The 14,874-nt window shown below is 55.3% G+C and overlaps 1 protein-coding gene across 1 annotated transcript in view; it reads right to left on the bottom strand.

Moving 5' to 3' along the window:
* Positions 1–1,965: 1,965 nt before the first annotated feature.
* The window catches only part of SIPA1L3 (signal induced proliferation associated 1 like 3), a 249,937-nt gene continuing 237,028 nt past the window's right edge, over positions 1,966–14,874 (bottom strand). The window contains exons 17-23 of the mRNA XM_054710125.1: positions 13,881–14,046; positions 12,915–13,164; positions 8,513–8,656; positions 7,088–7,223; positions 5,456–5,537; positions 4,039–4,183; positions 1,966–2,864 (exon numbers count right to left, since the gene is read on the bottom strand). Of these exons, the coding sequence (XP_054566100.1) occupies positions 4,040–4,183; positions 5,456–5,537; positions 7,088–7,223; positions 8,513–8,656; positions 12,915–13,164; positions 13,881–14,046 (922 nt within the window). The 3' untranslated portion in view covers positions 1,966–2,864; position 4,039. The remainder of the gene's footprint in view (positions 2,865–4,038; positions 4,184–5,455; positions 5,538–7,087; positions 7,224–8,512; positions 8,657–12,914; positions 13,165–13,880; positions 14,047–14,874) is intronic.

The following is a 14,874-nucleotide window of genomic DNA, read 5'->3' as shown; positions in this document are numbered from 1 at the left end:
GCTGTGGTTGTCCTGGCAACAGACTACTGCAGCTGCAGCAGAAAGCTGAGAGGAGGAAGGCGGGGAACTGGGGGCTGGGGGAAGGGAAGGGATGAACAGATGAAGCTGGTCCGCCCCTCCTGGGCTGGGGTAGAGGGCAGGGTGCCAGGAGCACCTCATCCTAGTACATCACCTGGGACTTCCTGTATGGGGCCAAGAGCGGAGGGGAAGGAGCAGGGGACAGAAAGATAGGGACACAGGACCGTTAGGAGAGAGGCTGAGATTTGGGTGAGGTGGGGTGAGGAGAGGGAACCAGGAAAAAGTGATTAGGAGAGAGACATAGATACGAGAATCACAAATTTATAGAGAATCAGAAAAAAAGACAGCAGGAGAGAGAAGAGGGAAGCAAAAAATATATATAGAGAGATACAGATGAGGAGAGCCACAGGAATTATGGGGGATGAGAAGAGATGGAGATTTAGTGGGAGAGAAAATAATAAAAAATAGACATGTTGGGAGAGACAGGAGGGGAGGCAGAGAACCAGCGTGCATGAAATAGAGAAAAAGAATAAGAAGAGAAACATGTTGGGGAGAGAGATACAGAGTTAGGATCCAGGGACAGATAAAGTCTCAGGACAAGGACACAGGGATAGGAATGAGATTTCATGGGAGGGAAGGACACAAAGAATTTAATGGGACAATAGAAAAATTGTGCGAGAGCCAAAGGTAGGAAGGGATTCAAAGACGGCGAGGAGAAAGCCAGAGATGGGGTGGGAGAGACTAGGGGAGGCTCCAAACGGCGCCTGTAGGAGAAACAGGGGGATGAGGCGGAAATTGAAATCAGGCAAACGGGGAAGGGACAAGCAGGGCACAGTTCAGGCGAGAGCGAGGACTGGCAAGTGCATGTGTGAGTTGTGGGGTGTTGGAAGTTGGTGTGTCCCAGGCGCCAGGAGGAGATGTGAGAACAGCTTGTTCCAGTGTTCCCTGGTGGGGGGAGGGCAGCTCGGTTGAGGATGGGGCCTCAAGGAGGGCCGGGAAGGGAGTGCCTGGAACACTCTAGGATTTTCAGATGTGAAAATAGCTGGTCCACCTCCTCTGGAAAAAGAATATGTACCCGTTTAGGAAAAAGTTTTTGTGTGTGGTGAGGGAAGGATCTGGGTCAGAGACAGGTTTGACTCAGAGACAGGGAAATGGGTGAGGTGGGCCAGAAAGACCCAGCCACCTGGCCAGCTCTGCCAAGAGGGCTGGGCTGCTCTCAGATCCAGATCGAGGCCAGACTTTGGGATGTTCACATGGAATTTTGAGATTTGGACTGTGGTCCCCGGGTCAAGCTGTAAGGGTTCAGCTGCAGATCTGGGGCCCAGAGCTCAAGGCCCCCCCACCCCCACCCCCACCCCGAGATGGGAGTCCCCAGAGAAAGGCCTTGGCCAGGGGAGGTCACAGGGGGTGTGTCAGTCTTTCTCTGACACCTCCGACTCACTGTGCCTGGCATCGCCCCTCCCCACGTTGGGTGGACGGGGTGCCAATAAGCCTGAGCTGGGGGGAGTGGCCTGGGCGACCGCCTAGCCGAAGGAGGCGTGGGTGGGCCCTTAGTTCTGGGTGTTACTGTGAAGGACAAGAGTTACCAAGCTGGAAACCTGGCTTTCCTTTTGTTCAATCTCGATTTCTGAAAGTTGCCCACTAATTCTAAAACTAACACAACTCTGTGGGCTGGGCCCTGCTTTCAGGCATTCACTAGTGGTATGTGACTTCGGAGGCAGAATCTCCCTTTGTAACGTAAGAAGGACTTTTAGGTTCTGAGGGGTGGATCTGTGTCATTTGGGTTTCAGGGGGAAATGTTTGCAAAGGTGGTGTCCCCTGGTACGTCGGGAAGTGTGTGCGCACGGAGACTGTGGGACAAGGGGACGACCGGGCGGCTGGGGCTGGACCACCTCTCACAGTGACTCCAGGCCGCTGCCCAGCTAGTGAACACACAGACCCTTTATTTCTATGAAACATTTATTTCCTTTGAAACCTCCAGAAACATGCCAGAAAATCTCAAGACAGGGATAGAAAAAAAGACAAGAATAAAAAATCCAAATGAAACAAATCATACAAAAAAAACCCCAAACCAAATCATGCTTCTATCTTACCCATGAGATAGAACACCAGCTTCAAATTAAATAGATTTGTTTTGCAGAGATCCTTAAAAAATAACAGAAAACCAAAAATCATAGTTTACACTTGTCAATGTACACGATTAGGTCCGATTAGGTCCCCAAAATGATTAGAATGATCTGAAGATGAGGTGACAACTTAAAAGCAAGGGGTGGGGGAGGCGCGGGCTCCAGGCTAGGGACTGGAGAAAGGGGGCGGGGAGGTCTTGGAGAACCCGTCCAGAAAGGGGGTCTGGGAGGAGGAGTGGAGACATCACAGTAGTTGGCCAGGGCTGGGGACCCGGCAGGTTCTCTCACACCACAGCCCAGGTGAGGACGAGGAGGTGGCGGATGTGCAGGCTTTGTCCCGGGCAGCAGTGCTGCCAGGGGCCAGGGGCTGACTGCAGGGGGACGTGGTCAGTGTCTTTTTCTCCGGCTTCCCGAATGCCTGTGTCCCAGCACCCCCTTCCCTGAGGTTTCTGGTCCCAAAGAGAAGGCGGTGAGGTCTCTGGACAGGGACCGGGCCGCCTGGTGCTGGCTCCCAGCCTGGAGCTGAAGCTCCGAGCCGGGCCCGCGCCGCTCCCCTGGTCTGGTGCTTCCTGGAAAGGAAAGACCTGGGCCTGCCCACCCTGACGTTGTCCCTCGGAGTCTTCCTGCTGAGCACCAGCCACAGGGAACTGGCCTCAACCCTCAGCTTGAGGTTGGGGGAATCCACAGATTGTGGCCATACAGGCTTGTTCTGGCACAACTCTACATGAAAAAAATATATATATATATTTGTTTTTAAAGGAAAAAAAAAAAAAGAAACTGTTTCCTGGGTGAACAGTGTAGTGTCACACCAGCTCGCTGCCTGGCAAGCTGCCCCTTATTGCCTTTGGAGGACCAGCGTCTCATGGGGGTTCCCACAGCAAAGGCTCCCGGGGAGCACAGTGAGGGGGGCCTCGTCTCCACTGCTGTGGGGGCTGCAAGGGGGGCCGAGGGACGTGCCAACAGAAAACAGAAGCAGAGAGATGGAGGCTGTTTCTCTCCAGCCGGGACCTGGGGGCTCGGGGAGCCCCTTCTGGTGCCGGGAGGAGGCTGTGGCTGCGGGGTCAGGGCCGGTGTGGCCGCTCTGCAGCTGGGCCTGGCGGGGCAGGAGCTCAAGTGGCACGTGGAGGGGCTGAGGCGCTGTGACCTGTGGCTGAGGGGCGGATAGAGACAGACTATAAACGCTGTGCACGTAGTTTCCCCCTCAAAGCACATGACTCTGATGTCGGAGTTTCCCCTCTCTGACCGGGGACCCCCAAGAAATAATTGAAACGCTAAGAACGTGCTCCTGGATGTTTTCTGAAATTCGGGGTTAGGAGGGGGTGATGTCCGTGCTTCCTGGCGCCAGTGCAGGAAGGAGAGCCTCGGCCTGTTTCCACACGGGCCCTGATCTCTCCTGGGCGGGGCAGAATGGGCCGTTTTCACACTGTGATTTCTCATGCAGGGGGCTGGGCCCCACAAGCCAAGCCCACACTCTTGTACGTGGTGAAGAAACTTGGTTTATGAACGCCTGGAACTGTGGAGTTTAGAGACTCACTACTGCCCTCCCTCTTTCCTTCCTATCGCTTTGATGTCTAGATCCTAGGAAGAGACAGGATGGGGCCTGGAAGGAGGGGCCCTTGGAGGCAGAGTGGGCAGGGCCCAGCCCTAGGGACCAGAGGTGAGCAGTGCCAAGGGAGGCCTGAGGCCCTGTGGCCTGCTGGGGCTCGAGGACCATGAGCAGACCCTACCTCACAGCCCCGGGGAGGCCTCCCTCAGGTTTCCGTGTCTAAGGGGAGTGTGGTGGGGTCCTAGCTGGATGATCTTGGTCACACCTGCAACCAGGAGCTGAGCTAAGGGAGAGAGGAGAGCAGGAGCCCCCACCCGCCCAGGTGGAGGGGTGAGGCGGCCTCTCCACCTCAGAGTTCCTTCTTGTCCCTGCAGAAGATCTCGGCGAACTTGCGCAGCTGCTCACTGGCGGCCTGTGACTCCTCCTGCAACCGCTGGTTGTTCTGACGCAGGCTGGCCACCTCTGACTGCAGCACCGCCTTGTCCTGCTTCTCCTGCAGGGCGGGGTGTGGGCATCAGCCGAGTGGTCTAGCCAAGGGCTCCCTAGGCCTGTGAGCCCTGGCTCAGCTGTGCTTTAGAGCTGGGCTGCCAGGTGCCATGCTCAGCTCTGCTTGTTCACAGCTGAGTAACCCCGGGCAAGTCACTTCATCTCTCTGGGACCAATAGCCTCAACTCTACAAAGGCGTGGCTGAGAGCTTTCCCTAAGGTCATATATGTGGAGCTTTCACAACACAGCGTGATGTGGGGTGACAGTCTGACAGACATCACTGCGATTATCATCACCTCGTTTCACCCTCAGCCACCCCAGGATGTTGGGAAACCCAGCCCCATACAGCAAGGGGGAGCTGGGGTGTGGACGCAGGGCTGCCTCCATGGCCTCTCCGGGGGTACCCTTCCAGGATACTCCACATCCAGAGGCGGCCCTTCGTCCAAGGTCACAGGAGGTGCTGGGGTGGGAGCTGAATCAGAGCTCCTGTGATTTCTGTGCTTGAGACTCACAGTATATGCTGCCTTTTACCCCAAAATATATAAAGCAACAAGTAAAAGTCTCCTCCATCCTTATTTCTTCTCACTTTTCTACCCTGGGGGTAAATACAACAAACAATTCAGACTGCTGCTTTCTATGTAGTCCTCTGACCCATGGACGTTAAACATTTATTTCAAGTATGACGTTGCTCTAGAAAACAGTTCTGCAGCTTGCTTAGTTTGTTGTTTAAGTTGCTGGATTTCTTTTGTATATTAGTAAATATATAGATTTCTGTGACTATTTTAACTGGCTGCAGAATGCCTGCTGCCCGGGTGACCTGTCACGTCCATTAGCACTGACCTGTGCGGGGATGGCTACACTGGCTCCCATTAGGGGGGGAAAAATAGTTCATAGGTCAACGCTCAACCACTGAGCCATGCCAGCTGGGCCTGGCTCCCATTTTTTATTCTGTCAACAGTGCAGCATGAACACCTTCGCCCACAGGTCTCTTTGTGCCCATGCTTGAGATCCTGCTGGGCAAATTCCCACGAGTGGAATTGGTGGGTCAACATGGTACATAATTACTTTTCTTGCCCCCAAAAGGTTAGACTAATTAATTCCTCCTCCAAGAACGTGTGATTTCTCTGTGTTCACCAGCCTTCGGGAATGTCACTTTTTACTCTTTACTCGTGACTATCTTCAAAGCTGGGTGGCCTCCCCTCGAATAGCAGGGGTGGAGGGACAGGTGCCTCAGCCTTGCTGGCCCCCGAGTGTCTGGGCAGTGGAGTGGGGGGCTTACCTTCTGGAGGTCCGTGTGCAGCTGTTTCAGCATTACTTCCAGCTGGTACACCTTGCCTGTCAGATCCAGGGGTGGCTCCTCGCTGGAAAGACAGGAGACAGGGTCAGGCCACTCTCACTCCTGAGGTTCTGGGGCATCCTCTCCCTGCTGGTATCCCAAGGAGGCCTGGAGGAGCAGGTCTGGGGGAAGTCAGATGTGGGTGGAGGTGGAAGGCTATGCGCGTGCCTGCCCTGACGTGTGCTTTCCCCAGAGGATGGACCATGTATGTGCTCAGGGAGAAATTCTGCCCGCGTGTGACCAGCTCCCGTGGCACGAAACCAAGAATCCATCCTGCAGACATCCATGGAGCGTACGAGGCCCGTGAGTGGACAGGACTAACAATGGGACCGAGGAGGACGACAGTCGCTGGCCCCGGGCGCCCACCCTGCACTGCACATGGTCTCCATCTAACAGGCTCTGGCCCCACACGGCCTGGGAGGTCACCATGTCATTACCCACTGGACAGAAGGCAAACCCAGGCTCAGGCAGGGACACTGCACCCAGGACCTCAGCCTATGGCTCCTCCTCAGTGCAGATTCCCCGGCCTTGGGCTTGCCTAGCCTCTGCGGGGCACAGTGGGCAGCCCCTTCCTGTAGAAGGCTCCACTGGGCACGTGGGACACACATATCTGGTGGGTGCTGGGGAGGGGGTGGGCTGCAGCAGACGAAGGGGTCTCAGCCCAAGAAGGGGAGAGGACTCGGCCACCTCACCCTCCCCTCCCTCCGTGGTCCTGGATCTTCTGCAGGGGGAGACGGGATGCAGGGGGGAGGGGGTCAGGAGAGCACCCAGACGCCACAGGTGCCACCAGTTCCACACCCTCTCTATTCCTGCTCTTTCTGTGGCGGCACCACCTGTAACTGCCTCGTTCCTGTCATTACAGTGGGGCCACATTTGGGAGGAGGTTGAGTCCTGAAGCCACTGTGTGATGCCAACAAGAAGAATCAAAATTATCCTGAAAAATCGCTTGTACCGCCCACAGGTCCAGTGCAAGACTGTGGTATAGAGTCCTGCGAGGGGAGGGCGGCTGTGCACATGTGCAATGCACTCTTCACACTCATGGACTTGCACACATGTCGTTTCCATGCTGTCTCCCTCTTTAATTCTACCGTCTGCCAAGACAATGCAGTCAAAGACGTTACACACGATGGCAAACGTGACAGCCTGGCCCACGTCTCCTCCCTTCCCCAGGGAGGCTCCTGAGGGCAGGGTTCCTGCCTCCTCATTCCCAGGTCCCAGACAGCCCAGCAGGGACCTGCTGGGGAAGAGGTGAAAGGTGACAGGGAGAAGAGTCACATAGTTTAGGAATATGCAGAGGAGGAGACCCAGAAGCCGACAGAGAGGACAATGGGGGTCACAACTTAGCACATTGTTCAAAGTTGGAAGTGCAACAATTGTGAGAACACCGAGTATAGTGTTGTGTCCACCCGACCATGAGGATTGGACCCACTCTGATTTGGCTACTGCTGAGCCCAGGGTGTGGATCACTCCACAGCGTTAGATGAGGAAGCAGATGTTCCCCAGATACTGCAGACCGGGTGGTGGGGTGACCTGCAGTGGCTGTCACTCGCCTGGATGTCCCCAGGGAAACCTCACCTCATGGTAGGGGTCGTCCTGGGGGTTGGGGGCCCCCTCTCCAGGCTCAGGTGGCTGTGGACAGGACTGTGTGCAGGTGGCATGTCCGGGCTCAGAGCTGGGTCATTGAGAGAGAAGAGTGACACGGCTCTTTGCACTGGTGGAGAGAGAGGGGATAGGGGTCAGCGGGGATCCGGCTCCTCCTCACTCGATGGCCTTCCCTCTGCACCTCACGCCTGAACCGCCACTACATTTCCAACCACACCTTTGTTAGATCACACAGGCAATGTGGATGAATTTTTGCCAAAAAATCCCATCAGATAAGGACACAACAAAACCCCACTGTGATTCTGAGCAAGCCCCTAGACCAGTGGTCGGCAAACTCATTAGTCAACAGAGCCAAATATCAACAATACGACGACTGAAATTTCTTTTGAGAGCCAAATTTTTAAAACTTAAACTTCTTCTAACGCCACTTCTTCAAAATAGACTCGCCCAGGCCGTGGTATTTTGTGGAAGAGCCACACTCAAGGGGCCAAAGAGCCGCATGTGGCTCGCGAGCCGCAGTTTGCCAACCACTGCCCTAGACCAAAATGACCAGTTTAGACAAAATTCAAGGGAGAGAGAGACAGGTTAAATTATAGCAGTAACCCAATTCAGAACCTGGCACATTCTTAGCATAAATGACTTGCTTTAGTCAACAAATAAGTGGCAGAAAAAAATGGCAAAAAGTGGAGTGTCCTGAGTGACACAGTCCATGAGGGCTAGTTATAGTCCAGTTCTAAGAATGTCTGTGAAATCACAAAAGCAAAAAGAAATGCAAAACAGAAATGCAGAATCACGTATGCTGAAGAGAGAACAGAAGTCACAGGGCCTGCTGGTGCAAGTGAACAGTCACGGGGACCCCCGGCAGAAAACTCGCTTTGCGTGGGGCCTGAGTGCTGGCAGTTTTAAACAGGACTGTTAGGGGATCTCTCTGTAACGACAAGCATTGGCGAGGGCCCCAATGCACCACAGAGCGGGGCGAGAAGGCCCAGGAGGTGGGCCTGTGCGTGTGCCCGGTGGGGACAGGCAGCCAAAGCAAATCTAAACACAATTTGGATTGCTACTATAGTTTTGCCCTATAGTAATAATATAAGGTATTGTCCGTTGAGGGCTTGTTCTGTGCCTGACATGTTTTACACAACTTTCATGTAATCCTCACAGCAGCCTCAGGTCATGGGCACAGTCACGCCCCTGATCTGCAGATAAGGTAACAGGACCAGAAAGATGAAGACAGTTGGCCAGGACTGCACAGCGAGCAAGTGACAGGGGAAGGATGTGAACCCTGTTCCGCCTGATTCTGGAACCTGAGCGTGTCCCCTTTCCAAACCCCAAGGCCCTCTGCTGGTCCTTTTAGGGCACAGCGGAGGTAGGGTCTGGTGGGGTTGGGTGGAGGACACGTACCTTCGTATGCCTTGGCTGCGTTTACCAGGCTGGACCACTCAAGGCCCGCGGCTGTGTCAGGCAGTGGCATCATCCCAGGGTCTAGGCGTCGAAGTGGCCGGTCCCGCCCATCAGCCAGTGAGAGCTCAGAGGCCGAGATGGTGGCTGGGTGGGGAGAACAGAGAGAGGGAGTGGGGCACGAATGACGTGGGAGAAACAAAGAAATTAATATATTGTTATACCTTATATATAATTATGCCACATTATGCAATTATTATAACAGTATATATATAATTAAATAAATGCCTTATTAGATGATAAACGCCATGGAAAACACCCAGCAGGGAAGGGGGTGGGAGTGCTGGATAATTCTGTGGGTACCGTTTCAAACAGGGTGCTAGGGGAGGCCTTCCTAAGAAGATGGCATTTGTAAACGCTCTGAAGGAGAGGAGGGACTGAGCCAGGGGTTCCAGGAGGGAAGAGTATCCAGGCAGATGAAACAGCCAGAAAAAAATTCCCCAGGCAGGAATGTGCCTGAGGGTTTAAGGAACACCGAGGCGGCCATGCGGCTGGGACAGGGGCCAAGGGGGAGAGAGAGTAATGGAAATAGCTGTTTTTTCAGTATTTATTACACGCTAGGCATTGTGTAGCGTTTTCTATGTGTTAACTTGTTTGATTCTCGGGTTAACACAGTGAGGTAGGCACTATGGTTGCCCCCATTTCACTATCACAGAAACTGAGGCACCAGAGAAGTGAGGTCAGACGGGTGGCAGGGCTGGACTGCGAGGCGCCTTGTGGGCCATGATGAGGACTTTGTCTCCTAGTGAGATGGAGCCACAGAAGGGCTTTGAGCAGGGAGAGATGTGACCCAAAGCAGAGTTCACGGGGACCTCCTGGCTTTGTTTGGGGGATGGATGGTGGAGGGGACTGGAGGAGCAGGGAGACGGCAAGGAGGGAGATGAGAGTGGAGGATGATTGGGAGACCCTGGCTCTCTGTTGTAGGTGAAGCTGACAGTATTTTCTGATAGGGGATGTGGGTGTAAGACAGAGATGGATCCACGGTGACGTCAAGATGCTGGAGCTGGTGCTGAGTTGGGAAGGCTGGGGGGAGCAGAAGTTTGTTGCTGGGGGCGTGGGGTGTGAGCTGCCATTAGACTCCCACAAGGAGCCAGTGGGTGGTGTCTGTCTACGGAGTGTGGGGTGGAGGAGAGGTGCCAGGCTGCAGGTATAATGGGTTGCCAGTGTCTGGACAGTGTTTGCCGTGGCAGAGTCACTGCGGGGAGACCTGGGGGTTCGAGTGGAGAAAGTGACCCCTGAAGTTTCAGGGTGCTGGAGTGACAGACAGCATAGGAGTCGCATCAGCAGCTGCATTTGCTACAGCCACTGAGCGCGTCCGATGCCTCATAGCCCATAAAGGGGATGGGACAGAGGAGGAGAGCAAGGCACAGAGAGGTCAGGAGGCGACTCAGGCAGGGCCAGCCGTGGTTGAACCAGGGCTGCTGTGTTCCCTGAGTGCACCCTCTTGCTGGGCACCATGGGGCTCATCTCACAGCTTCACCTCCAATTAGCCAGGAGGGAGGTGTCCTTATGACCCATGTGTTGTGCAGGGGGACACAGAAGCTCAAAGCAAGAAGCTGCCTTGCCCATGGCTACACTTGCCGGTGGTCCGACACTAACCCTGCTCCAAGCCCAAGCCCACATGGCTTGGTGGTCAGGTTGTTGTTGACACTGCTTTAACCCTGCTCTCCAGTGCTCAGGCATTAAGCTGACTCATGGCAGATTACAACACTTGCTCCAGATGATAGAATATCACAGAAACAATGAATAGCTGTTTTTCAGTGTTGACTATATGCTAGGCATTGTGCTAGCATTTTCCACTATTAACTTGTTTGACTCTCAGGTTAACACAGTGAGGTGGGCAGTATTTTTGCTCATATATATATTTTTTAAACAGCTACGGTTGTCATTTGAGAATCATGTTGGAGACTTAAATGTCTAAAAAAAAACCCGACAAAAAACTAACGATTTTTCTCCGAGGTCCTGACAGTTGGACCCAACCCCTCCCAACAAGACCCTTGGGAGCTGAAGAAACCCTGAAGTGTGGGGGACTGAGGGAAGAGGGTTTCGGTTGGGGGGTGACGAAGGCTGGGCTAAGGAGAGGGGAGCCTGTGATGGAGCTGTGTTTGGGGGAGGTGGGTTTTGTGGCTGAACTTGAAGGTCAGCTAGGGAACCAGGATCAGGGCTGACAGGAAGGGTAGAGTTTACAGTTCCAGGAGGGGCTTGGGGAGCAGAGGAGTTGATAGGGCTGGAGAAAGTTTGTTCACATTTTACTACCATGGAAACTGAGGCACAGAGAGGTTACTTCTGTGAGTGGGGACCTGGCACAAACTCAGGTGCATCTGCCCCGTGGACGCGCAGGAAGTGACAGAGGCTGGAAGGAAGCTGAGCCCGACCACCATGCTCTGCCTCTCCAGCCTGCCGGCATTTCACCGCTGAGCTGGTGGGGCCGCGGGAGCAGCTGCCACTGCCCAGCGAGAAATCAGCAGGTGCTGCTGTGAGAGGCTCCTTGATTAGTGAAGCCTGAGGTGGGCCATATCTTCAGCTCTGACATGGCTTGGAAAGGGCTCTTGAGCAGGCTTGGGAGAGGCAGAGACTTGGACCCCACGGCCAGGCTGAGGCCAGATGGCACTCTCCCTGACTAAGGGGGACGGTGTCATGTGGGCGAAGAGAGGTGTACGTGTGTACCTGCTCTGAGGAAGCCTCCAGTCCGGGGAGGGAAACAGACCCATCCTCACATGACAACCAAAGTGAATGGGGCTGTGATGGGGAAACAAAAGGCAGAGGGATCGGGAATGGGATGGGGGCACCCGCAGGTGAGGACTAAGAGGAGTGTCTGACTCATCCTGGAGGCAGCAGCGTCTGAGCTGAGACGGACAGGATGCGGCGGAGCTGGTCAGAGGCATTCACATGTGTCTTTCTTTGTTCTCTGTGCATACCACCTCTGCCTTGGCCCTCTCTCACCTTCTCCTCAGTATGTGTTCAATGCCAACCGTGTGCCAGGCCCAGCCGGAGGCAGACAGGGCAGTAAGGATGAGAGACATAGGAGGGAGGCAGAGTGAGGGTGAGGGAAGCTTGAGGAATTCCCCCTGAAACTCAGCCCCACTGGGGCAAGAATGTTCTCTGATGTGCTCGTCACTGCGTGCCCAGTGCCTAGAGCAGAGCCTGGCCCACAGCAGAGTGGAATGAAGGTAATGAGGGGCTGGGCCGGTGCCTGGAGAGGAAGCGAGGGAGATGGGCCAGCCTGGGGCTGGGGCAGACGCCTAGGAAAGAGCAATAACTGAACAAAGCCTTTAGGAGAAGCAGGAGTTTCAAGAGCAGGGTTGGGAGAACAGCATGGCAGGCAGAGGGAACAGACATGTGGAATGCTCTGAGGAGGAAAGGTCTGGTGGCCTGGAGGATCTCAAGAAGGGTACTGTGAAGTGGAGGAGCTGATGTTGGGCCCCAAAACATAAGAATATGGATCCAGACACTATGGCAATGGGGAGCCAACAGAGAATTCTAAGCGGAGAAACAGACCCTTTCAAAAAAATCCCAGAGCCTCCTCCATCCAGCCTGTGCATACAAGAGGCTCCATCAGTGATACGGGACAGTCCTTCAGACAAAACCCTTGGGGAAAACACACCTCTGGAATCCAGACCTGCCTGGACTTGGGAGGCTGTGCTACATGTGACGCAGCACCCAGGGAGGGCAGGTGGTGTTCTGCAAGGAAGCAACCTCTTTCCCGCTAAGCGGGGTAATCGAGGATCGTCAGGAGCCTCATGTGCACCGGTGTTGGGTTGTGCTGCCAGAGAGCCTGGCCCTACCTCCTCCCTCCCTTCAGTTTCAGAGCCTTAGGGTGTGGAAAGGGATCTGAAGGCAGACCAAAGGCTTTTTGATGGGGGATGCTCAGTAAATATTTGCTGGATGAATAGAGGGATGGATGAGCCACACCTCTGCCCCGACTCCCTCCCTGGCAGACCTGGGGGAGTCAGGTAGGTAAAGCCATGATCACTAGGTAATCTGTTTGAAGCTGGAACAGGTAACGGGGCTGGGGGTCAACTGATGCCAACCCCTGATCCTCAGGGCTCCACCTGGCAAGACTGACCTCCCATTTCTGGTGTCAGATGACCCCAATCCTTAGGTGCTCCAGATTCCAAGGTGAACCTCTGGAAATCCTGTCTTAGCCAATAATCCCTTGCTTCCTGAGTGACACTGTGCCTACCCATCAGGCCCCCTTGAAGTTCATGTGTAGCCCAGTTCCCTCCCTCAGCTGACTCCAATGACCTCTTGCCTCTGACCTCCAGGTAACCCACAGGTGACCTTCAAGCCCTGTCCCTCTTGCTTTCCAACCATGGGGTAACTCCCCTGCCAGCCCCAGGCTCACATGTCTTCTCTGGGAAGCCGTTGCCAGGGGCAGGGATGGTGCTGGGGCTGCCGCCGCCTGGCGGATGAGAGTGCTGGTGCTGGCGGCGGGCGGGCAGCGTGCTGGAGGGGAAGGCGCAGGTGCTGGTGAAGAGCACGTCGCTGGGCAGGCCTGCCTCCAGGCTGGCGGAGTTGGCAAAGCTGGGCTCACGCCGCCCACTGCATAGACTCTCGTCCGACAGCGTCCGCTGAAGACTCTTCTGTGGCGACTGCTGCTGAGACAGGGGAGGGACGCGGGGCATGGTCGTGGCCTGGCCCATGGTCACCGTCCTCAGAAGTGCCTTCCTGTCCTGGACATCTGTGGCTCTTACCCACCCAGCCTCCACTTTTGCCCCTTTCTGGCCAAAGCACCCCAGTTTCCCCCTGAGGATTCCTCCTCCGCCACTTGTAGACCACTCAGTTCTGCCCTCCAGCTCCAGGTCAGGTTAGGGAAGGTAGTGTGGCCTGAGGTGGGCCAATGAGAATCGGTCACTGCTGGGTACCACTGGGGACAGAGCGCTGCCTCCCCTAGTGCTGCGGGATAGAGGCCTCTCCATCCGCACTAGAGAGTGCATGCCTGAGAGCAAGACCAGTCAGGGGTAGGCGGGGACAATGGGTGTAGAGGGACCAAGGACAACTGCGGTTCTGGTGCCTGGGAACCCTGCCTCCACTTTTAGTGCCCGAGGTTGGGCTCCATGAGGCCTCTAAGAACATCCCCTGTCACATGAGGTCCTCTAGTGTGGAATAAATCCCTGCCTGCCCACCAGGCTGGTTTACACCGTGCCTCTGGCCTGACTGATGATGTGATGCCCCGAATCCCGGCCACAAAGCCACATACACCCAAACAGGGCGGGCAGGGGTCAAAGGCCAAGGACCTGCAGGAAGAGGCTGGAGTGGCCGTGTGAGGTAGGTCCTCCGCCCTTGCCCTCCCTCGCAGCCCACTTCGTACTCCTGCATCTCTCTCCTGGTCTGGTGCCAGGTTGTCCATGATGATGAGCTTCTTCAGGTCATCCTCGATGGTGGACTTATAGTTCTTCCGTGGGGAGCGCAGGTCGCGGAGGGACGCTCTCAACCGTGGCTGCCCAAAGACGTTTTTCGTATTGGTGTCCACCTGCCTGGAACAAGAGAGCAGGGTCAGCAGGGTCGTGGGGAGGCGGGAGCTGAGTCTCACAGCTGTCCTGGCCCGAGAAGGCCTGACGCCACTGGGCGCCACCTGGTGCGACAGAAGAGAGACCTCGTTTGTCCTCATTCACTCACCCCACAAATACTTCCCAGGGACCTACTCTGCGCCAAGCTGCTGCAGGAGGAACGCAGCAGTGAGTATGGAGCCTCCCTCCAGTCAGGAAGCCTGACAATGAGCAAATAAACAGAGATCCCAGAATGTGTGGTAGGAAGAGGTGTCAGAAGAAAAATAGAGCTGGGAAAATGGACAGGATGACGGGGTGGAGGATGGCTTTTCTGAGGGGTCACATGGGAACAAGAGTGGTGAGTCTGAGGACTGGAGGGTGGAGTGAGGAGGGCAGTGTGGTGGGCGGTGAGGTCTGGGTGCGGGAGGGGCAGACTGTCTGGGACTCATGAGCCACAGTGGGGACCTGGAGGCATGTGGGGAGGCTCTGCAGTTCTGAGCTGGCGAGTGCGGGGTCCTGGATTGCCTTTTAGGATTACTCTGGTTGTTGAACATAAAAGTGACCTTCACAGAGGTGGGGACAAAAGGGGAAGCAGGGAGACAGCGAGGAAGCTCCTGCAGGTGAGATGAAAGTGGCCCAGACCAGGACTTCCAGCCACAAAGAGGAATGAGACCTCACAGAGGGAGAACTACTGGGGACTGGTCCCCAGCAGCAAGTGCCAGGCCACACGCAGCAGATCTCTGGCCTGGGTGCTCTAGGAGCTGCCATCAGCTCTCCTAGCCTGTTTCCTCATCCGTTACATGGGGGAAGGGAGCT

Source organism: Eptesicus fuscus, chromosome 21, assembly GCF_027574615.1.
Source record: "Eptesicus fuscus isolate TK198812 chromosome 21, DD_ASM_mEF_20220401, whole genome shotgun sequence".
Taxonomy (NCBI): domain Eukaryota; kingdom Metazoa; phylum Chordata; class Mammalia; order Chiroptera; family Vespertilionidae; genus Eptesicus; species Eptesicus fuscus.
Note: the sequence above shows the minus strand (reverse complement) of the source record. Positions and strands in the feature narration are given on the sequence as shown.